Raw genomic sequence first — 23,341 nt, forward strand, 5'->3', positions numbered from 1 at the left:
TCCAGGTGATGCGAAGACCACAACTTTTCCTGTGCAGCAAACTCTTACAAGTCATCTCACCAGCCCTGATATTTCTGACTTGGTATTAATTGTGAAAACTGTGCTAATCTGTGAAAATACCTTTAATTAAATGCTTTTATTTTAAATGTTTTGTGTGATGCTGAGTACTCAACCAAGGCTCTGAACATTCTAAACATCCTAGATAATACTACCCTCTTTAAAATATAGTCGTGTAGGATGAGATCGAAGAATATACCAAGAACTATGAAGGTTTACTTATTTTACTTTGTGTATGAATATAATGCCTGAAAGCATGTATGTGCACCATTGTGCGTAGCTTGTCTGAGCTCCTGGAACTGGGGTTATTATAGATGGCTGTAAGTCACACGATGTGGGTGCTAGGAATTGAACCTGGGTCCTCTGCAAGAGCAAGCACAGCTCTTAATTGCTGAGCCATCTTTTTAAGCATAATTTATGAATTTCAGTGAAAATAGTTTTCAATCATAAAAACATGTGCAACTGGTTAGGAATGGGGTTTAAAGAATCAAGGTGTCTCAGGTAGTAACCCTAGTTGTTAATTGGCCTTGTTTCTGCTTTTACATTCATCATATCAAGAGTTAATATAGGAAGTTTAGTTGAATAATGCAAGCCAAATGTTATCATCAGGTGCCTAACTGACACTCAACTGTTGCTGCTTGTCGTGTTAACTACAAATACTAAAAACAGACTGAAGTTGTTCTCTTATTGGTTCAGAAACAGAAGCAGTTAAAATACCAGGGGGAGATCTCATAGAAGCAGTTATTATCATTGTTGTTATTGTTGCTGTTGGCTAAGGGCTAATTTCATCTACTGGAAAGACAGAGAAGCAGCCCTTTATTAAAGCCGTGGTGATGACGACGTGCCCTTTTCACTGGAATTTGCTATAAATCTGTTGAATCCTACTGACCTCACTCCTCTCATGCTAACGAAATGAGGTCTTCCTATCTCCTTGCTGGCTAAATAGAGATCTTTCTGAAACGTATCTTTAATTTTTCAATGGTTTACTATAGCTTTTAGGATGATTTTTACGCGTTTTAGTTTAGCGTGACTTTACTATACTAGGATGATGCCCATGTTATTAAACCCCTACTCAACTGAGTTAGTATCTGAATACATTTTAAAACGCTTCCTTTGTGAACTATACAGCTCCTTGCCTCAAGACTTCCTTGGTATGATCATCCTTGACTGCTCTGGATCCCCCAAAGCAAACAAAAAATACAAAAAAACAAACAAACAAAAAAAAAAACCACCCCTCTGTAAAGTAGATATTTAACTGAAAAGTCCTGACAGTAAGTAAACTGCTACATATTCATTCATACAACGACAGCACGAATCCAGTGCACAAGTATGAAGAGCCGATTACTGAAATCCTAAGAAAGTAGTACTGGCACACGACTGTGAACTAACTAGTGGTGTAAAATAATGGTTGAGAACAGGCCGTGCTAAGGGCTTTATTTATTTTTAAAGGGGATAGAAGTAGTTTAAATAGGAAATAGCTTTTATCTGCATCCTAACAAGTGATTTCATGTTGTTATGAATGAATAAAATGAGTGTGAGAGGAGATGGAGATACCATTACAAAGTAATCCTAGGCTGCAGGCTACAGCACTTGCTGCCCAGTGTCTGCCCGTTGCAGGAGTGAGGCAGGCACAGAAGAGGGAGAGAGGAAAGGGCAGGCAGAAAGCAGTTCTCAGTAACCCAAGCTGAGGGCTGGGTGTGATAAAAGCAAGGGAGAAAGTGAGAACATTTGACACAAGGGGTGGTTGCAGAATCACACTGTTGGAGAAGTTAGTTTCTAATGGCAGCAAAAGAAACCAGGAGGTGGAACAGGGAGGGTACAGAGTGACGTTTAGTCACGAGCACCGAGTCTCACACACCTGAGAAGTACCGTGGTTGGCATCAGGATGTTTGGTTAAAAGGTAGGCTTGCTTCTACCTGGTACTGAACCCCAACTCTTCCACTTCCCTCAACAGGTCATTCTGCTTTCTTAATGTACGGGTTCTTAAAGACCATACACCAGCATCAACAGGGATCTACACAAACACACACAAACACACACAAACACACACAAACACACACACACACACACACACACAAAGCAAATTCTCAGGTTGACCCTTTGGATTTATGGCAGTAATCTGTATTGTAACAAGTCATCTAAGGAATTCTATCTAAAAATTAAAGATAGATTTTCCATGACAATTTTTTGTAAAAATGAGAGTTTAAGGTTCAAATGCCATTTAATGCTCATTATTATTATTATTATTATTATTATTATTATTATTATTATTATTCCATTTGTTTCCAAGTACAGAAATTAAGTAATGAAGACTGTATGTAGATCTGGTGCTTGGGCTGCAAACAAAATGGTCTGAGTTGTCAGATAATGAGAAACAATATCAGCAAAAAATAAGACCATGAAAAAAGGCCAAGAGTATGAAAGGACCTCAGAATTATTTTTACCTCATTCACAAAGTATCTATAACACTCTTAGGATAATACTTGAAAGGTTAACAAAGGCGATTGGAAAGAAGAATGGCCTGTGCTGGGAATAAAAGAATTGGGGGATATTTTAAGAAATTTGACTATAAGATGGAAGAATGAAAAATAGAGTAATAATTATTTTAAAGGAGTAAAAGTAAACATCTTTAAATGCTGCCAGAAGTCACTGAAAGACGTGAAGGACACTGAACATATATCAACAAAGAGAAAGAATATTTTTAAGAATCCAGAACTTGGAGCTGGAGAGATGGCTCAGCGGCTAAGAACACAGGCTGTTCTTCCAGAGGATCTAAGTTTAATTCCCAGCAAACACATGGTGGCTCACAACCATCTATAGTGGGATCTGATGCCCTCTTCTGTAATGCAGGCAAACATGCAGATAGCGCACTCATGGACATAAAATACATAAAATAAATAAACCTTTTAAAAAAGATTCTACAACTTCAGGTTGGAATATTAGAGAAAACAGTGCTGAGTGTGCTAGGCTCACACCAGTAATTCCACACACATACCTCTCTCTCTCTACTAACACACATATACACACACATATACACACGGGGGGGGGGGGGGGGGGGGGGGGGGGGGGGGGGGGGGGGCCCGCGGGCGCGGGAATATAGAGAGATCTAAAGTCAGAGTTTAGACACATTTCAAGAATGTTAGTAGTATCTGTTTTCTCTGTAGGATGCACATGTGATTATTAGCTAGAGTAACTGGGGAATACCAGCGGCTCACTTGGAATGAATGCCCTCGATAAACTCCTTGAGAGCAAGGTCTGTAATGTTTTCCCAGGATTTATTATACAGTGCATGACAAATAAAAGGATTTTAAAATATTCTTAAATATCAGTTAGAATAAGTCTGATCTTTGCAACCTAATGGTAGTAATTCTAGTAACTACACTAAAACATCCTCAAACTGACAATATCTACCCAGAATTTAGTGGTTTTTGCTTTCTTAAGAAGTATATTAACTCATCAAAAAGTAAATTTAAACATTATCCAAGCTACTACTTTCCTCAGTGTTGGGGAAGGTCATTACTCTTTTGTTTTGAGACAGTGTCTCACTATGTAGCCCTGGCTGACATCGATCGAACCCAGAGGAGCTTCTGCTTTTCAACTGTTAGGATTAAACAAAGGTTGTGCTACCATGCCCTGCTGAGAAGTCATTTCTTAAGTGTTCAGACCACCTCTTATGGCAGTTTCTGTCAAGGTGGTTTCTAATACAGGGATGTTCTGTCCCTGAATTATTCCACTATAGTGATTTGCTGCAGGCATCCTCAACCAGCTGGCCTCATTCATGATCTCAGGTATGAACTAGTTCTTTAAATGAGGCACTTCCTATCTCCTACCCTAAAGTATTACATTTAACTTGTGGGGTCTCCTGCTGTAGGCCAATGGAGAGCACCTGACTAGTATGCATGAACCCCTGGGTTCAATGCTCAGCACTGCAAAAAATGGAATCTTCAAGCCCTGATCTTAATCCTACATGGATACTAAGTACAGAATTTCTCATCCAAAATCAATACACTGTTTCCCTTCACAACTCAAAAGTACACTATGGGATAGTTATTAAGCTATATCTCTTGAAGGGACCAACTACTTGGTTCTTGATATCAAAATCAAATCTCAATGAGTGAGTTTTCCCAGCTGATAATAAGCTTTCACAGTAGGGTACTTTACTTAGGAATTGGTCTTCTTCATTAGGGGGCGTAACACTAACTCTTGGGCTGGAGAGATTGGTTTAACAGTCAAGAGCACTGGCTGCACTTCCAAATGTCCTAAGTTTGATTCCCGGCACCCACAGGGCAGCTCACAACTGTCTGTATCTCCAGTTCTAGGGGAGCTGACACCCTAGCTTCGGCCTACACCAGGCAAGTAAGTGGTGCAGACACACATGCAGGCAAAATCTGCATGCATACACACACACATGCATACACACACACACACACACACACACACACACACACACACACACACACACAATCAAACAAACAAAAAGCAAAGCTAACTCTAAACCATCTTTTTCTCTAAAATTAAGATTAGAAAATAAACTCTTGGGTATCTGTTTCTCCCTTCATTGCTCCCCAAAAGATGAAGGGGTATCCTGTGAGATGGCTTAGCAGGTAAGGGTGCCTGACCCCAAATCTGAGGACCCAAAATCTGTATCTAAGAGGTAACTAACTTAGTTATGCCCTCATCTCCAAATGAGGGCCCACATACGCACATATACACAATAAACACGGCACACGTTTATAATACCAGCTAATCAGGAAACTTAGGTGGGAGGATGACTAAATTCAAGGGCAGTCTGAGCAATTTAGTAAGACTGTCTCAAAATATTCACCACCAAATGCAGTGTGAAACTATATTAAGTGAAATGATATAATTAAATGAAATACTGAGTTATAAAACACAGGATGAAACAAGGTACGACCAGCAAATCGGGTTAATCTTAGTACCAACAGTCACAGCAGGTGCACCTTGGACAAGAAAGTAGGCTAGTAGTCATTGTGAACTGAGGAGGGGTGTGCACAAAGCACCTGCCTGTGCACACTACACTGCAGCTGGGTGAGCACCCGTCTGCACTGCAGCTGGATGAGGAAGGTCTCCCTGACATCTGGTTGTGGTCCCCAGCTTTTTTTAGGATACCAATACTCTTGAAAAGAATGAGGTATGAGTAGAGAGAAATTTTAAAATAGCTAAAATTCCATTGTACAAAAACTCTACTTAGACTTTGATCTATACAAGTTTCATTTTCATATAAACGTATTCCATAATTTATTATCATGCCATACAAAAATGTCTGCATATAGTTTATTAAAAGCAAGCCCATGTTTCATAAACAGGCACAGGCATTTTTCTTCCTTCACTCTTTCCTCTTCAGTAGTTTCATTTAAAACACAATGGTGTAAACACTAGTTCCTGTAACACCATAGAACTTGTTTTCCTGCCCTCAAACTACTGTTTCACGGGACTGACTGCCCTGTCTGGCTTAGACTAGGCGCCAGAGATTCTTCTTCTCACTAGTCAAACAGTTTTTTCTGCCAACAAATAGTCCTTAACTAGTCCCCTCAGCACACTCTGTGACTCAATTCTCTAACAAACAGTCCTTAACTAGTCCCCTCAGCACACTCTGTAACTCAATTCTCTAATTAAACACATCAAATCTCTGCTTGAGAAACCTGTATTCCCCAAGTCATGAACCAAAATTCAATTTATAATCTAGCATACAGATGCAACTATAATCTAACCCTAAACACGCCTCCGTTCTCTTCCATTCACTATTTCTCCTATTCTCTTGTCCATCCGTTCCAGTCCCTCGCCACCGTGCCATGAATTTCTTTCTTCCTCTCCCTGCAAACACTCACACACCACCATGCCAACTCTCTTTCCCAAGCTTTCCCTTCTCAACGCCAGCACACCTCCCACACTTCAACCTTCCCCATTCCTATGCAGCCAATATATCATGAGTTACTACTTATCAGAATATCTTTCGGGTAAGATATTCTTAATCTTAACTTCTAGAATATGCTGATACCCTGAGATTGAAAATTTTTGTTTCCAGATTCCCAAGGAAAGTATCATTTACTACAGTGTAACATTTTTCAAAGAGTACAGCTTTGAGAATAAAAATTTTCAAGGTACTGTGGCTGGAGAGCAACAGCTCAGTTAGCAAAGCATTTACCTTGCAAACACAGGGACATGATTCTGATCCCCAGAAAAACATTTTAAATTAAAAAAAAAAAAATCAGGTATGGGTCCAACACTTATAACCCAGTGCTGGGAAGGTGGAGACAGGAAGATCCCTGGTGCTTCTTGGCCAACCAGTCTAGCCTACCTGGCAAAGCAGGTCCCAGGCGAGTGAGACCCATCTTTAAACAGAAAACAAAACAAAACAAAAAAGGTGGATATGCACACCTGTCTACAGACACAGACACAGATATTCAAAACTGGAGAGAGCCTGGTGGTGGTGGTGGTGGTGGTGGTGATGATGGTGATGGTGGTGGCGGCTTTAATCCCAGCATTCGGGAGGTAGGGGACAGGGACAGGTGGATCTCTGTGAGTTCGAGGCCAGCCTGGTCTACACAGTGAGTTCCAAGACAGCTTGGGCTGTTATACAGAGAAAATCCTGTCTTGAAAAAAAAAATGAAACAAAATAAAAAACTTCAAAAACAAAACAGGAGAGATGGCTCAGTGGTTAAGAACATTGGCTGCTCTTCCAGAGGACCTGGATTCAATTCCCAGCACCCACGTGAAGGCTCATGATCATCTTAAATTTTCATTTCTTGTCTAGCTTCCATGGGCACCAACCATGCACATAATGAACAGACATACACACAGGCAAAACACTCCAAGTAGAAATTTAAAAAGATAAATTTAACAGTCTGGTCAACTTACTATATTGCTGTCAGAAACTAAATTATATAATATCAGTATTATATAAACTTGAGGGGTGGGATGCTAGCTCTATGACAGATGCACAAGGCCCCCAGTTCATGCCTTGCACTACCATATCAGAACAAACTACCTCTTCTCCAAACCTTAGAGGTCCACCTTAATGGTGTTCAGAGCACTTGATGCCTGCAGCACGAAATCACAAAAGGCTCTTATGGACTAATCCACGTATGGCTTCTTTCTTCAGCTCAAGTTCATCTAGCCTCACCTCTGTCTCAGGTGTTTCTAACTTATAGGCAGTAACCACCAATATAGCCAAATGAAGCAGAAAAGGAAGGAATCCAGAATTAAGAGCAAAGTAAAATCTGAGCACTGTGACAAAGACCTATAACCCCTGTACTTGGGAGGCAGAGACAGGAAGATCAGTTCAAAGCCAGCCTCAACCGCCAAGAGATAGTCTCCAAAAAGAAAAATAAACAAAAAATATCAAGAGCAAAAGTAATGGGGGGGGGGAATGGTAGACACTTTTATAGTTTCCATCTCTTTAAAAGTATTTTAAAATTCTTATTTAGTACCATTTCATGAACCAATAACTACCAATTTTTAAAGTGAGCAATAAACCTTCCTCCTAATGAAAATGTCTTTTTTTTTTTTTTTTTTTTTTTAAATCTGGCTCATTCTTCCCAACATAGTCTTTAACAAAGATGCCCAAAAGTTTTATCAAACATCTGGAATCCAGCCCAAGTCCATAAATGGAGAATGCACATCAAGTCCAACATCCCACTGGGGTATAGGCAGTACCCTGCAACCACAACATGCAGCCCCAAAGTGGTGGCCAGGCCTGTAACTCCAGGACTTGGGAAGCGTCATCAAGAGGCTACGCTGAACGACATGACCAGACCTTGCCTACAACAGAAATATAGCTATGACAAAATACACTCACAGTTAAGAAAAACATCGAAAATATACAGAAACAACACTTTATTCACAAAATTAATTTTCTTAAAAAAATGAGGTTTTTAGAGATTTTTATATAATGTCTAAATTGAGCTGGCTGCCTTCCTCCTTTCCCATTAGAGAGGTTGCTTGAGGTACACTAGGGGATTCTTAAGTAACAAAACCATACCTAAAACTCACATCTCAACCAAAGTAAACTCCATAGTTCTAGACTCTACTTTGAACAGTTCATACATACTATATGACAAGGTCAAAACAGTGGGAGCGCTCAAAAATGTCTAACAATCATAAAAATATCATTTTAATGGTGTGTGAACTATCTCAGTGGGTGAAGGCATGACTTGAGTTCAGTCCCTCTGAGCTACATGATAAGAGAATAGACTCTCCATAAGCTGTCCTTTGACTTCCATGCATAAGGCATGCATACATGCACGCACACAAATGTGTTGATTTTTAAGAATATGTATGATTTAGAAAGCATTTCAGAATTTGCGATGCCCAAAGTAATAATAATCAACAATTATCACCACGAACATAGAACAGAAATGCTGGCTAGCATATAACTCTAATTAAAAGTTTTCTATAATTAGAATTACTAATTATTTTTGGATACATGCTTTATTAGGAATCTCTAAAGGTATGTACTTTGAGCACTGTTTCCTCAAAAACTGCTTTCTAAATACCAAATTATATGCTATTTCACTAAAAGGCAATTATCCAAGTTAAAAATGTGAGGCTAGGGTCGGTGAGATGGCCCAGTGGGTAAAGAAGCTTACTACCAAGTCTGTTGTCCTGAGTTGGTTCCGAAGGACCCATAAGGTGAGATCCAGCTCCTGCAAACTGTCCTCTGATTTCCAAATGCACACTGTGGTAACCTTTCATATGTAACATGCAAAACTAGAAATGTAAAATAAAAAAGAAAGGCTAGAGCTGGCTCAGAGGTTAAGAGTACTAGCTGTTCTTCCAGAGGTCCTGAGTTCACTTCCCAGCAACCACATTGTGACTCACAACCATCTGTAAAAAAGAAAGATACAGGTTGCGGTGGCACATGTCAGTTACCAAAATGCTTCAGAAGCAGAGGCAGGAGGATTGCAAGTTCAAGGTCTCCCTAGGCTATACACAAAGTTCAGTGAAAGCCAGGACATCTTACTGTGTCAGAATTGAAAACAAAACAAAACAAACAAAAACCCTTAAGAGCTAAATGTATACTTCATTAGCAAAGTTCTTGCCTAGCATTCACAGGGCCCTACATTTAAACTCAATATTGAAAAATAAATTAGTAACTAAATCGTAAATCTTATTTTTCACCTAATTTGGTTAAAATTTAATTCCCCAGCAACAAATCAGTTAAAGGATTAAAAAAAAATCCTTAGAATTTTTTCCCTTTACTTGATTGCCAAGTTTTCAGATTGTCCTATAAATCCAATATGAAAGGACAAAAATTTTCAATATTCCAGGTTCCCCCTTCATGTATTTTGGTGTATAGATACATCACAAAGATATGATCAAGACAATCCAGTTAAGTCAAACAAGACATGCTAGCTTAAAGAATCACAATGTCCCACACCTCAATAAAACCTCCAGAAAATGTTGTTATGAGATGCAATGCTAGCTTCACCACTATGACAGAACAAGAAGACACATTTTCAGAGCTGCAGTTACAAACTACAGACTTATGACCTGGAGGAAGTAACCTTTCCTTTAAGGGATTCACAAGTCCAAATGTGCCAAGTGTTGATTTTAGATTTCAAAATATTCACTAGTACTTTTCAGATATTTGTAATAAAGCTTTAAATCCATGCAAAAACATTTCACTAATTTTTTCTCTTAATAAATAAAAATTTAAGCACCAATAATGATGTAGAAGTTTGTGAATTTTTTAAGGTTTTAGCATGAGACATGAATTTGAAGACTCTCCTTTCACTAGGGAATAATCTTGTGAAAGAAAGGCCTTCGCCTTAATAAATACATGTATTTGTTACAATGGTAAGAAGTTTCCTAGCCAGGCAGTGGTGGCGCACGCCTTTAATCCCAGCACTCGGGAGGCAGAGCCAGGCGGATCTCTGTGAGTTCGAGGCCAGCCTGGACTACCAAGTGAGTTCCAGGAAAGGCGCAGTTACACAGAAACCCTGTCTCGAAAAACCAAAAAAAAAAAAAAGTTTCCTGAAAAGTTCAGTTCTCTATGTTCAACAGAGTAGAAGAACTGGCACTTACACTAGAAAAACATGGACTCAGAGGTATTATTTCAATTTCTAATCCAATTAAAAGAATTAAAACTATGTTCAAATTACAGAAAAAAATGGCAGAATGGGAGCATTACAGAAGTTAATTTTGGCTCAATATAAGGCAACTTCTAATAACACTTATCATATACACAGGCTGCTTAAGAAGGTCATGTCTGTCAGTATTCAAACAAGCCAAGCTATGTAAGACCAATTATCTAGCATTTGGCAGAAAGTACACAGCACTGGCAAACTGTTATAAATAACTTCAAAGGTCTTTCCAAACATTAAGGGCACTAGACATGACCACAGTAGATAGCGTGCTTTTATGCTTGTCATTTATTTTCATATGCCCCTGTAAAACAGTAATGTATTTTAAAGAATAAAGACACTCACAGCCTTAACTTAGTCAATCATAGTCATAAAGTGGGGAGTTGGTTTTCAATGTCTAACTGAATCTGGGCTCTTACTCCATCACTTGATCCAACTCTAAGTAGATTACCTGGAACTTCACTGGAACCCCTAAAAGGTTCCCGCTATTCTGATCGAGGTTTCTAATCTGGAGCTAAGAGTAAGAGTCACTCTTTGACAAGGACTAACACAAATCTTCACTGCAAACAGTTCCTTCTGCTCACATATATGTGGTCTATGGCCTTTCAATTTTACAAACCACCAAGTACAGCTTTTTGGTCAATGCTGCATCATGTTTACAGTTCTTTACATTAAAAATCCAGCCAGGCATGGTAATGCACACCTTTAACTCCAGCACTGGGAAAGCAAAACAAAAGATCTCTGTGAGTTTGAGGTCAGCCTGGTCTACATAGGGAGTTTGTCCAGGTCAGCCCTTTAAAGCTCCATAGTAAGACACCGTCTCAAAAAAAGGTCAGCTTCATGCTTCCTCTCATACTATTATTTCCTGATCATAAAGTTCTTATTAAGGTCTAGTTTCCTTCCTGTTTAGAAACCTATTTTGTTATTTTTCCCTGCACACATGTGCACCACTTCTCATTTGGGTGCCTGTGCCATCAGAAGGAGTCAGGTCCGAGGACTGGAGTCACAGCCTGTCGTGAGCCACTAAGTGGGCGCCGAGAACTGAACTCAGGACTCGTGGAAACACGGACAGTGCTCTGAACTCCACCCCCCCTTTTTGAGACTTTATTTTGATTTTTATTACATAAAAGGCATAGGAACTACCAAAGATTAGTATGACTGTACTCTTAAAGGTGTAAGAAAAGTGTCTCATGCCTTTAGTCCCAGCATTGGAGGAACAGAGGCAAGTGCTCTGAGTTCAAAGCCAGCCACCACAAAGAGAAACTCTGTCTAAAAAACAAAAATCAAAAAGTCACAATTAATCTATTCCTGCTTCTTTTTAAAAATATATTGGGAGTGGCAGTTTGGATTACTCTGGGGCAAAGTGGGAAAAAAAGAAGCACATTGGATAACATTGTATAAATAACAATTATGAAGCATTTTTAGAAGCTACTATAATTTGCTCATTAACAAAAACAAGACTACAGTTCAGTGCTGCTATTAGCTACATTTTTAAGGGATTTTTTTTAAAAAAAGTCAGCTTCAGATATTGAACATTTATTTTTATTAGATGAATACCACAGAAAATGAGTGGCCCCTACAATCTTCCATTCTTACTTTCTGTTCTAGGCAGCTTTGATATAAAAGCAATGCCTACTGGAACTGTTTTGTGAGCAATCACAAAATGTAGACAATGCAGTCACCTCTAATTCTCAGGCGTATGCTTTAACAGGGCTGCCCAACAGCAAGGCCAGAGTATGAGCTGTCAATGAACTCTGTAAACACTGACCTGACTGGTTACTTCCCTGTACTTACATACTAGTTAGGTGAGAGAAGACCCACTGTTCTGCCACTGAATGATGTTGCAGAGGCACTGTGAAATTACCAGTTTCACCAGCTGATATGCAGCTTCTCACAATGAAACCAAATTTGTGACTGAAGCAAGTTCAGATACCAAAGTGCTATAAATGATGTAAAAGCAAGAAAGAATCATTTTTAGGATGAGATTAAACACATTAAACTGACAACAATTTTTGGTAGAACTACGCAATTGATATGAATGGTGAGAAGATGCTAAAATAATTGCTACCCGTGTTAAGACTTTTCAAAGTATTCATCATGGGTCAACACTATTGTGTTTGTTTGTTTGTTGCTGGTTTTTAGGTCACTCCAGTCTTAGGTGCCAACTTTAAGAACAGGGTTCGCTCTGATGAGTTCTGCCATCACCCAAAACACCTGCTTATTTTCCAAAGGGTTAGTATATGCACATTTCCAAGTGGTCAGAGTGTGTGTGTGTGTGTGTGTGTGTGTGTGTGTGTGTGTGTGTGTGTGTGTGTGTGTGTGTTCTGCCATCACCCAAAACACCTGCTTATTTTCCAAAGGGTTAGTATATGCACATTTCCAAGTGGTCAGAGAGTGTGTGTGTGTGTGTGTGTGTGTGTGTGTGTGTGTGTGTGTGTGTGTGTGTGTGTATGTGGGTGTAAACACTCTAGAGTTACTACCATATTGGAATACTACATTACCATTTTTGGCCAGGACCTCTACATTAGTAAGTCAATATACAAAGTGCCAGCTGAAGCCGGGCAGTGGTGGCACACCCTTTTAATCCCAGCACTTGGGAGGCAGAGGCAGGTGGATCTAGTAGTTTGAGGCCAGCCTGGTCTATAAATCAAGTTTCAGGACAGCCAGGAGAGTCCCACAGAGAAACCCTGTCTCGAAAAACCAAAAACCAAAAACAAAACAAAACTCAAACAAAAAACATCTATCATCTATCTGAGGTATCTATTATTAGATAAAAACCGCCTCAGTCAGGAGTTTTGGCATACCCCTATAATCTCAAGACTTGGGAGGTGGAACCAAGAGGATGGATATAAGGCTGATCCTCAGCTACATAGTCAATTAGAGGCCAACCTGTGCTACTTAAGACTGTCTCAACAACAAAACAAAGGTCTCATCAGGGATTTGCTGATAAAAACTGATATAAAATACAAGGAAAAAGAACAGCAGTAGTGCATGGTGACACACACCTTTAATCCCAGCACTTGGGGGACAGAGGCATGCATCTCTATGAGTTTGAGGCCAGCCTGGTCTACATATGAGTTCCAGAACAGCCAGAGCTAATAGGGAGACCCTGTCTCAAAAACAAACAAACAAACAAAAACGAACCACAAGAAGGACATCCAACATGCATGCTCATTTCCACTAGTGAAAACTAACTCATATCCAAAAGGCCAAAAACCATTTCACAGGCTTGCCTTCTAGAAAGGAGAACAATTCTGTGACTTGCAGGATGGCTCAGTGGGGAAAGGTGCCTGACTTGCAGGCCTTGCAACCCAAGTTTGATTCCTGGAACCTTCTGAAAAGTGAGAACTCAACAAAGCAGTCCTTTGACTTTCCCATGTGTGTGCGGGTGGCTTTTACTTACACACACAGAATAAAAATATTTAACAGAAAATACTTCATCCTCATTATCATATAAATCAGACACTAAACAGGCATGGTGTGTGTTTGTTTGTTTTTGAGACAGTCTATAACGGAATATGCTCTAAAGACCAGGCTGACCTTGAACTCAGGGACCTGCCTGCCTCTGCCTCCAAAATGCTGGAGTGCACGCAACCCTGCCCAGATGAAGCATGTTTTGAGGTGAACAGGCATCTTTAAAAAAATCATACAATTAATAGTGCACAAACCTAAAATACGGATAGAAAATCTCAACCACTCCTTCCCACCACCCCAGATGCTTCAAAGTTAGGAACAACCAGTTTAAACTAAGGTAAAGGAAAATGTCCACTCTATTTCTATTCTTTAGCAGTCTTCTCCATTTTTTAAAAAGGTCTTTACCACCGATAAGACATGCTAAGATTTTTGCATATACTCTCTTGGGAATATACTGAAAGCAAAGGTCTCTTTGGCCTACGTTTGGAAAGAAAAACTGCAATTCTCCAAAAACAAACAACCCCACCCACCTCCTCAGCTATACAAAGGATAATGAGACTCAGGTGACAAGAAAAACAGTCCTGCTTCTGAATACCTGTGCTAAGCAGCGAAGCTCTAAACAAACTAAGAGTAATCTCTGAAATGGCAAACTTCTATAGCAATAAATATGCTAAAATAAAAAGAATGTTAACTAGATCCTACAAATATTTCAAAACGACAAACTACCCACCACAACCAAACACTCCCTCTAGTCATTGGAAAACAGTGCAGAGGCCGCCAGCAGGAGTCATGCTCCTTGATAACACTGAAGGGTCCAACTCAAGAGTGCAATTTTACAATTTCCAAAGTGTTATGAAACAAAAGCAAGCTCTACAACTCTTCATTTTACTTTCAGTTATTGTCTAATAAATTATTAGACATTTATCACTTATAAGATAGAGCTCTTGTTGGATGATTTGCCAAACTGATGTTCTAGCTTTTTTTTAAATGCATTTCTGACTTAAAGACAGCTTCATCTTATGCGTTTCAAGAGATTTAACCTTATCCTAAGACAAAAAGAATCTGTATATGTAATGCTTAGGTATTCATAAGGCTTTTGACAGACAGTACTTTAGTTGCTACCCAATCTAAAACTTAGACACATACATACACACATACCACCACCACCAAAATTTGAGTACCCCTGTTCCATTACTTTTCATAACTAAAAATAAATTTCAAAATTACTTTTGCACTACAATTAGAATGGAAACAGATACCTTTGCACACATGATAGTTACCTGGTTCTTCCTTGATGAGTAGGGCCTTGTTTTCTTCTGGATAGGCAACAGGAGGCTGCATCACTGAGCAATCTTCTAAATTTGTTTCATTATTAGGTGGTATGTTATAAACAAATCTCTTTGTAGTTTGGGTTTTCCTCCTTGCTTTGCCAGTCTCTTGCGAGCCCATATGATTCCAAATAAACACTTTCGTTTGAGTTTGAGATTCATTTTCAGCCAGGTCAGGAGAAGCATCCTGGACCCAGTTACTGTCATTCATCTGGTAGGTTTCTGTTTGGCCCTCGTCGACATTACAACCATCATTTTCAATTTTTATATTACTTGCCAAATTGGTAAGATTCCGTGTCGCCCAGAAGCTGGCAATTTTTTGTTCCCGTGATGAAGTCAGGCCATCTCTATTAACTGGTTTTCTATTATTATAGTCCACAACCACAGACTCTGGAGCTTCTGACTTAATGCTTATATTTAAGGCATCTTTAATGAAATTCCGGCAAGTTTGAACAACTTCACTCATTTGAAGGTAGCTGGCCACTGTCATCACTTCAATGGCATTTTGGCTTGTGAGCACCAGGTTCCCAGAATACAGGAAGTCCAAGATGACTGAAAAACCTTGAACTGCAGCAATATCTAAGTGGGTAGTATTGTTTTGGTTAGGGCTTTCTTTGTTTGAAACACAATATAAAGTCTTAAAGAAACGGCTGCCTGCAACCAGGATGTTCTTATGAGCTTTAAAGATTTTCCCGCTCACCACAATGCTGACATCACAAAGAATATCTTTCTTTCTCTGTTCATCTAGTTGTCGAAGAAGTTGATAGCAATAAGAGTTCTCATTTGGCCTACTATTAAAGTCACAGTACCCCTCCTCTGACGGTATTTCTGACCCCTGTAATTGGAGGGAAAACATTAACATTAAACTTTATTTTCATTGTAAAGCCCCCAATCCAAAGAAAACAAATGTAACTGTCAAAATAGTTAAAAAAATACTCAAGTATATCAATTCATGAATTATCCATTTTGAGACAGAAATGTTCACCATACTATAAACACTGAAAGGAATAAAAAGAGTGTGGTGCAACTCATTAAATGCACACATCTTACTGAGGATCAAGCAGGATTTCATTGGTCCCTCTTCTCAAATATAAGCTATGGATATGAATTAAGAAAATTTAAAATGAAAAGAACAGTTATTTTAAGAAACTTTCATTTATGTGAACCAAATTAGTCTGCTGTATCTGATAGGAAAGCAGAAGCCCTCCTCTTCTCACTAAACTTAAAAAAACCCTAGTCATAACACAGCAGGCATATCACCTTACCTAACACTCTTAGAGAAGGTAAATTTTAAGTCTAAGCAAACATTGAAAAAAAACAGTTTAGGTCAATGAAGTTAATTAAATCTAAACTAGTGGTAATGTTAAGACGGACAGGAGAAAAACTGCTTCTACTATTAGCATATCCAGTTATAATTCTTCTAGTCAACTTTCAAAACGCTTTCTCTTTAAGGTCACAAATATTATATCTCATCTATAAGGTGTTTAAAAATTCCTGAATTCAAGAGGCTTTAATGTATATAAATTTTACATCTCATGAGCATACAGGTATTCATTATAGTTCTACTTAGCAGGATTCTTATAAAGCAATTAAGCTAGACCTTATAGCTCAAATGGGTGAAGCTGAGGCAGGAGGATCAGGAGTTCAAGGCCATCTGACTATACAGTGTGTTTGAGGCCAGCCTAAGGGGAGGTGGAAAGTTGGGGGGCTGGGAGCTCTGGGTTCAGTCCCCAGCCCTGCAAGAAAAACAAAACATTGTATGATATAGAGCTGGAGAGATGGCTCCGTGGTTAAGAGCATTAGCTGCTCTTGCAGAGGACTTGGGTTCAATCCCCAGCATACACAAGTGGGCTCACAACCATCTGTTAACTCTAGTTCCAAGGGATATAGCACCATCTTCTGGGTGCAGAGCAGAATGTGTGTCCTTTGGCAACTCACTCTCCGTGAGGCCTTAAATGATAGTGATATTCTTAACATTAGTTTAATTTAATTAGTAACTGTGGCCAGGCAGTGGTGGCATACGACTTTAATCCCAGCACTCCTTAATCCCAGCACTCCGGAGGGAGAGGCCAGCCTAGTCTATAGAGTGATTTCCAGGTCAGGCTCTAAAGCTACTCAGAGAAACCCTGTTTCGAAAATAAAAAAAACCTGTGGCTTCATTCAGTTAATAGGTAGGCAAACGCTCCAGGCAGAGCTCTATCCCCACCACTTTCAATATGGCTTGCATTATTTCTGCACTCTTTCCAATTGTTAACAGTCTAGCAATACATAAATATAAAAAAAATAAAAACCCCAACAAAGTATCAGTATTCTAGTACACGTCAGTGCTTCACAGACTATGGAACAGTATGGACCACCTGTAAACCTATGGTATAAATAGGCTACAGAATGAAGAATGTGAAATACAGTAGAAACTGAATTGCAGTGTACCTTTGGCACTCATCTTCCACGGACCTTAGTACCTTAGTTTCATGAGGCCATTCTACTACAGCAAATCTCCCAAGCCCATCCTTTCATACTGGAATGTTCCATGCTGTACATTAACTATTTCTCCTTTACTAAAACTCTAACAGTCAGGAATTAAATAGGTGAAACAAACCTCTTCTTTAGAATAAGTCCAACCTTTTGCTTTGAAAGAGAGTGGGGCTTCAAAAATGAGGGGATAGCTGGAGCATGCATGGTACAACGATTCTTTAATCCCAGCACTAAGGCAGAGAGGCAGGTGATCTACGATCCAGGCCAGTGATCCACCGTGAGATGCCTAGGGATGGGTGCTTCACTGTGTCCCTGTCTCCCCCTTCCCTCTTCCTACACACAACATGCAAGAGATGAGGTCCACCCCAGTTCTAAAAGGCTATTTTTTAAAACATAGATCTTGTATATAAACCACATTACAAATCTCAAAATATTTAAGCATAAAGTAAAAATATTTGACTTACGTAAATACAGAAGACAATTCTAAAAACGCCTATGATAAACACTGTTACAACGTACTTGCTAAGAAAAAACCAACCACACTAACCTGATAAAACTTAGGTCCTTTTAAAAACAGACTACTTGAATAAAAATCATTAACTTCGCCAAAGCTCTCCACAGAGAGTAGGAAACACCAAAAAGGAAGGTGATTTTTAGGTACAGACCTAGCTTTAAACTGTGTATGCTGTATACCTGTCTCACAATCAGGCTCATTTGATCGCTTCCAAGTTCTCCCTAGCAGGTATTGTAGTAAAGGTATGAACCCTTGGAAGAGGCAAAACTGTTTAACATTTGACAAAAGGTGGCAGCACGTCTATGCAGGGTCTGTGGAAGCCGTGAATTAGCATTTTAAAGTAAACTGCTGAAAGTTTAAATAACAAGCAGCATGATGTACAGACCTGTAATCATGGAATTTGGGAAGCCAAGGCAGAAGTTCACAGTTGAGGCCAGTCTGAAATACATAGTTCAGCCAATGTGTGGGTACTGGGAAGGTGAACCCAGGTTTCTCTGCAAGAGCAACAAATGCCCCTAACCACTGAACCATCTCTACAGCTCCTTGAAGGGCTTTCTTAATAGCTGTTACACATAGCATAGTCCTTCAATAAGTAGTGAGAAAGGAATTACTGGTGTTATTTGTAAAAGCAGATATTATTGGTGCTATTCTACAGTTGTAATGAGAAAAAAATGGTTACAAAGTGATTTGTATAGTATGGGTGTGTTTAAAGGTAGGCTTTTGACTGAGTAATTTTTTTTTAAATAAGGACATTCTGTGTGACAAATCTTACACAAATTGGTTGTAGAACCCAGTGATGTAGCTTAGAACAGCTGCAATAATTAGATATAACAACCTCCATTTGTGGATTTTGGGTGAGATCTCACTATGTATTCCTTTAATTCCAGTTCCAAGCTATTCAACTCAGGGGTTAAGAGCACTGGCTGCTCTTCCAGAGGACCTGGGTTCAATTCCCAGCACCTACATGGCAGTTCACAACTATCTGTAACTCCACTTCAGGGGATATGACACCCTCACAGACATACATGCAGTCAAAACACCAATGCATATAAAAATAAATAAATCTTAAAGAATAGGGTAGGATGATGAACATTCTAAATAAATGAGATATTTTAAAAAGATAACCAAGATGATCTATAGCATCCTTAAAATTCTAGATTCATACAAGAACTGCAATCCAATGTCCATAAAGCACAAATTGGCACTTAACACATTTACCACATGTAAATGCCCTCACTTCCATCAGATTTATAAACAAGCAGCACTTCCAGGCTGTGGCACATGCCCATAATCCTAATACTTAGGATATGAGCAGGAGAATCATAAGATCAAGGCCACCCTGGACTATATATACAAGGGCTGTAATCAATTAAACAAATAGAGTTGAGCCTAGTGACAAAGGCCTATAATGGTGGCAGTGACTGGGGTAGCCATGGCAGGAGGATCTCAAGTTCAAGGCCTGTGTGGGTTTTGGTTTTCAAGACAGGGTTTCTTTGTGTAGCCCTGGCTGTCCTGGAACTAGCTCTGTAGACCAGGCTGGCATCCAACTCAGAGAGATCCACCTGCCTCTGCCTCCCAAAAGATAGGTAGGTATGTGATGGAACCCAAATCCAAGCTTAAAAAAATAGGTATAGTATTGGATTGGCAGACAGACTGAAGAGATAACTATGGCAGCAATGTGAAGAGAGATCAATACCAGAGAATTCAAACAAGAACTACTGTGACCAGTTGGGAACATACTATGAACAGTGTCAATTGGTAGAGTCTGGCATGCATAAATTCCTGTGTTTAATCCACAGCACTGCATAAAAACTAGGCAAGTGGCATATATCTGCAACCCCACCATTGGGGTGGTGAGACAAGAAGATCATTAGTTCAAAACCATCCTCAGTGACAAAGAACTTGAGTTCAGGGGCTGGAGAGATAGCTCAGCAGTTAAGAATATTTTTGCTGCTCTTGCAGAAGAACTGGACTCAGTTCCCAGCACCCATACCATGTGTGTAACTCCAGTTCCAGGGGATCCTAAAACCTCTTTCAGTCTCAGTATACAAGTGGTGCACATACACATACATGAAGGCAAATACTCATACACATAAAATAACTTCTCAATCTTAAGAAAAAAAGAATTTGAGGCTAGCCTTTACTACATGAGACCTTACCTACAAAGGGGTGGTGGTGGTAATAATGTAAGGTATTTAGAGGAAACAAAGACCTTGAAACTGCAGAAGATGACTGTTAATGGGAAATGAGACAGCCTGTAAAATAACTTAAGTGACGAAACATGGAAGAAAGAACAAAGAAGGATAACTATCTTGTATCATTCTACCTTAGGGAACTATCCTCCAACTTGTAGACCACTTGTAGACTACTAGCCAAGTCACCTTTTGAGATGAAGGAGAAAAAGCTTAATTCTAAGTAATACAAACTTGACCATAGCTTATCATCAACCCCTTAGCAATAAAAAATTATCAAGTATTTCCTTCCTCACTCAGAATGTAGTCCTCTTATGATAATCAGATAGCAGAAAAGACATTTTCAACAATCACCAATATGTAAACTTCAAGTACTAAAAACATAAAATTCAGTACTGCTTTTGTTTCAAGAACTCACTAGGAACAATATGTTGAGAGAAAATAATTTCTGCTTCCAAGTTTAAGAATCAAATTCAGTTTCTAGGATGTGAGGACAAACAAGGTCATAGCAAATATAATCCCAATCTTCTACTGGTGTTAAATTTAACCACTGATGGAAAAAGACACAGCTCTCTTCTGCAGTCTATCATCTCCATAGCGCCCCTGCGTGATGATGGTATCTCTTAAACACCCAGAAAGCCTACTTCTGTTTGGTTTATTTTTCTTAAGTCAGGGTCTCACTATGTAGCCCTGGCTGGCCCGGAATTCACTATGTAGGCCAACTCAAAGATCTGCCTAAGAGTGATGGGATTAAAGTCATGTAACACCACACCCACCATATATTCTGTTTGGGGAATGAGAAGGTGAAAGTCAGGTGATTACAGTATCCTGGCATTTTTGTTAATCATATATCTGCTTCCTCCTCAAATTCTAAACCCACATATTCATTATGCTGGTGTCTCTAAATAGCAACACATACACATTTGATTCTTCCCTACTTAAAATGGTGTTGTTGACCATTTGCTAACAGAATACAATGCACTCCTTTTGTTTTCATTTGGTTTGGTTGAGACAGGGTCTCACTCTGAACTCCCAGACTTCCTGCTTGAAGCAGTGCCTAGGATTGTAGGCACGTTCCACTGCACCCTACAATGCAATCTTTATAGCATGAAGAGAGAGATCCTTCGAGATCTAGTGATCTACCTGTTAAAACCTGAGTTTTCACTCTGCTCAGGAATTAACAATCCATCTCTCAGGCATTTCAGCACTATTTTCACTCTCCTGCAGCTGCTTCCAGAGGCAATGGCAAAACACCCTTTCCTCCTTGGTCAAAACCGAAGTTAGTATCAGTTCCCACTCAGAGTCAGTTTTGCAAATCTCTCAACCCCTGCAGGCAGGACTCATGAGCCAAACTGTAGTGTCTTCATTGCTTTCAACACGCAAAACTACATGATCTCTATACCATTTCACTGTGACTGCTCCCTGAGGGCAGGGAAGTCTTGCAGGTTGATCTCACGTCTTATACCTACCTAATATAGGTAAGCTTAAAGAGAAAGAAGCCCCTTCTAGATATGTAATAGTGTATACTTCCAAAAATTTGAAAGCCACAAAGGAAACAAACCACCTTTTTTACGAATGAACTACAGAATTATACAATACTAACTTTCCCTCTCAGAAGACTTTTAAGAGCTGAGGATGTACGGATCATTTGCTTAGCATATATCAGGCCCAGGGTTCAATTCTCAGTGCAGAATAATCTCAATGCTCAGGAGGTGAAGAGACAGGAGTTTATCCACAGCTACATAGAATATGAGTTCAGCTTGGGATACAAGAGAGACCCTGTTTCAAAGACTTCCAGGGCCCACAAGATGTCTCAGCAGCTATAAGAGCACAAGTCTGACACTAGATCCCACTGTAGAAGAACCCACTCCTGAAAGCTGTCTTCTCTATACACACGCTGTATGTACAGTACACATGCACCCACACTCCCACACATACGACATATGTACACACAGAACACAATAAAAAAGACTTTCAGAATTCTTCCTAAGTTGTTAAAAACTAGCCAACCAAGTAAAAGTAAACACCAACCAACCTTTGGGACTTCCTGTTTCCAAAGCAAAGGCTGGCAGCCCTGCCTCACCTTCCTCTTCTCCACCTGACAGCAGCGTACTCCAACCAGTCAGTGATTTCAATCCCAGCACTGGGCTGACTCCACTCTTTAATTTCTGGAAAGGTTAACTAAACTTACAATAATAATCTGGGTGCATGCTGTCGGCTTAGCAGACGGCACAGAGTTGACGGAACGAGTGATTGGAGCTCTGAGAATTTCACAATTGGGTAGAAAGTGCTCTGAACCAAGCGACAGTGGTAATCACTGTAATTAAAGCAATTTTAAAGTCTTTCTGGGCCAAATGGCCAAATTCTGAATGAGATAGTTCTTGAAATTAACTCTGAAGATACTCAATAGTATATGTATACAGATCTCCAGCACCAAACCAGTAAGTTTGTCTTCCGGATACTTTCAAATGGAGAGTTCCCTCTTACTCACAAGGCCTCAACATAGATTCACAAAGGATCTTAAGGATTCCTCCCAGGGGCTGTGGATGTAGGCCAATGGCACTTGACTAGCTAGCACGAACGAGGCCCTAGGTTAAAATGCCTCCCCCAAATAAAAAAACCTTTCTCCAACCCAAGCATGGTGATATTCATCTGTAGTCTCAGCAACAGTAACAGAGGCAGCCGTTTAAGAGTTTGAAGTCGGGCCCCATAGGTTGCCAAGCTGGTAAGAGTCTTATCATACCTGACAACTAGTAGTGCACTCTTTAGAAGGCCATAGCTGAGAGACTAACATCCACAAAGCTGTCCTCCAATCCCCACATACATAAAGACAAATGTTTTAAAAATAAAAATATGGAGTCTGAGGCCCAACCGAGAAACCCTGCCTCAAAAACAACAAAACTCCTAACTACCACCACCACCGAAACATTTCTCCTTAGTAATCCTTAACTAAGGTCTAATTAAAAAGACAAATATGGAATCCAAGTGCAGTGATATTCTCCTAAAGTTCCAATGACTAGGAAGCACAGACAGGAGATCACTGGAGGATTGGACTTCAGCCAGCCTGTCCACCAACAACAAGAAACCAAAAGGACTTTTCTTATCTATATAAAGCATGAGAAGAAACAGGTCCTGGCAAGGAACATGTCTGTAATTCCAGCAACTCAGGAGGCTGAAGCAGGAAGATCAAACATGCAAGGCCTGCCTGGGCTTGCAGGGTTAGAGTTTCAGGCCAGCCTAGGCAATACCTTGGTG

At 39.7% G+C, this 23,341-nt stretch overlaps 1 protein-coding gene across 1 annotated transcript in view; it reads right to left on the reverse strand.

Moving 5' to 3' along the window:
- Zbtb10 (zinc finger and BTB domain containing 10) overlaps positions 1-23,341 on the reverse strand; it is a 41,459-nt gene that overhangs the window by 12,325 nt on the left and 5,793 nt on the right. Inside the window, exon 2 of the mRNA XM_052716999.1 lies at positions 14,858-15,740. Within this exon, the coding sequence (XP_052572959.1) occupies positions 14,858-15,740 (883 nt within the window). The remainder of the gene's footprint in view (positions 1-14,857; positions 15,741-23,341) is intronic.

The sequence above is a fragment of the Peromyscus californicus genome, unplaced genomic scaffold (assembly GCF_007827085.1).
Source record: "Peromyscus californicus insignis strain IS unplaced genomic scaffold, ASM782708v3 Scaffold_5__1_contigs__length_169319896, whole genome shotgun sequence".
Classification (NCBI taxonomy): Eukaryota; Metazoa; Chordata; class Mammalia; order Rodentia; family Cricetidae; genus Peromyscus; species Peromyscus californicus.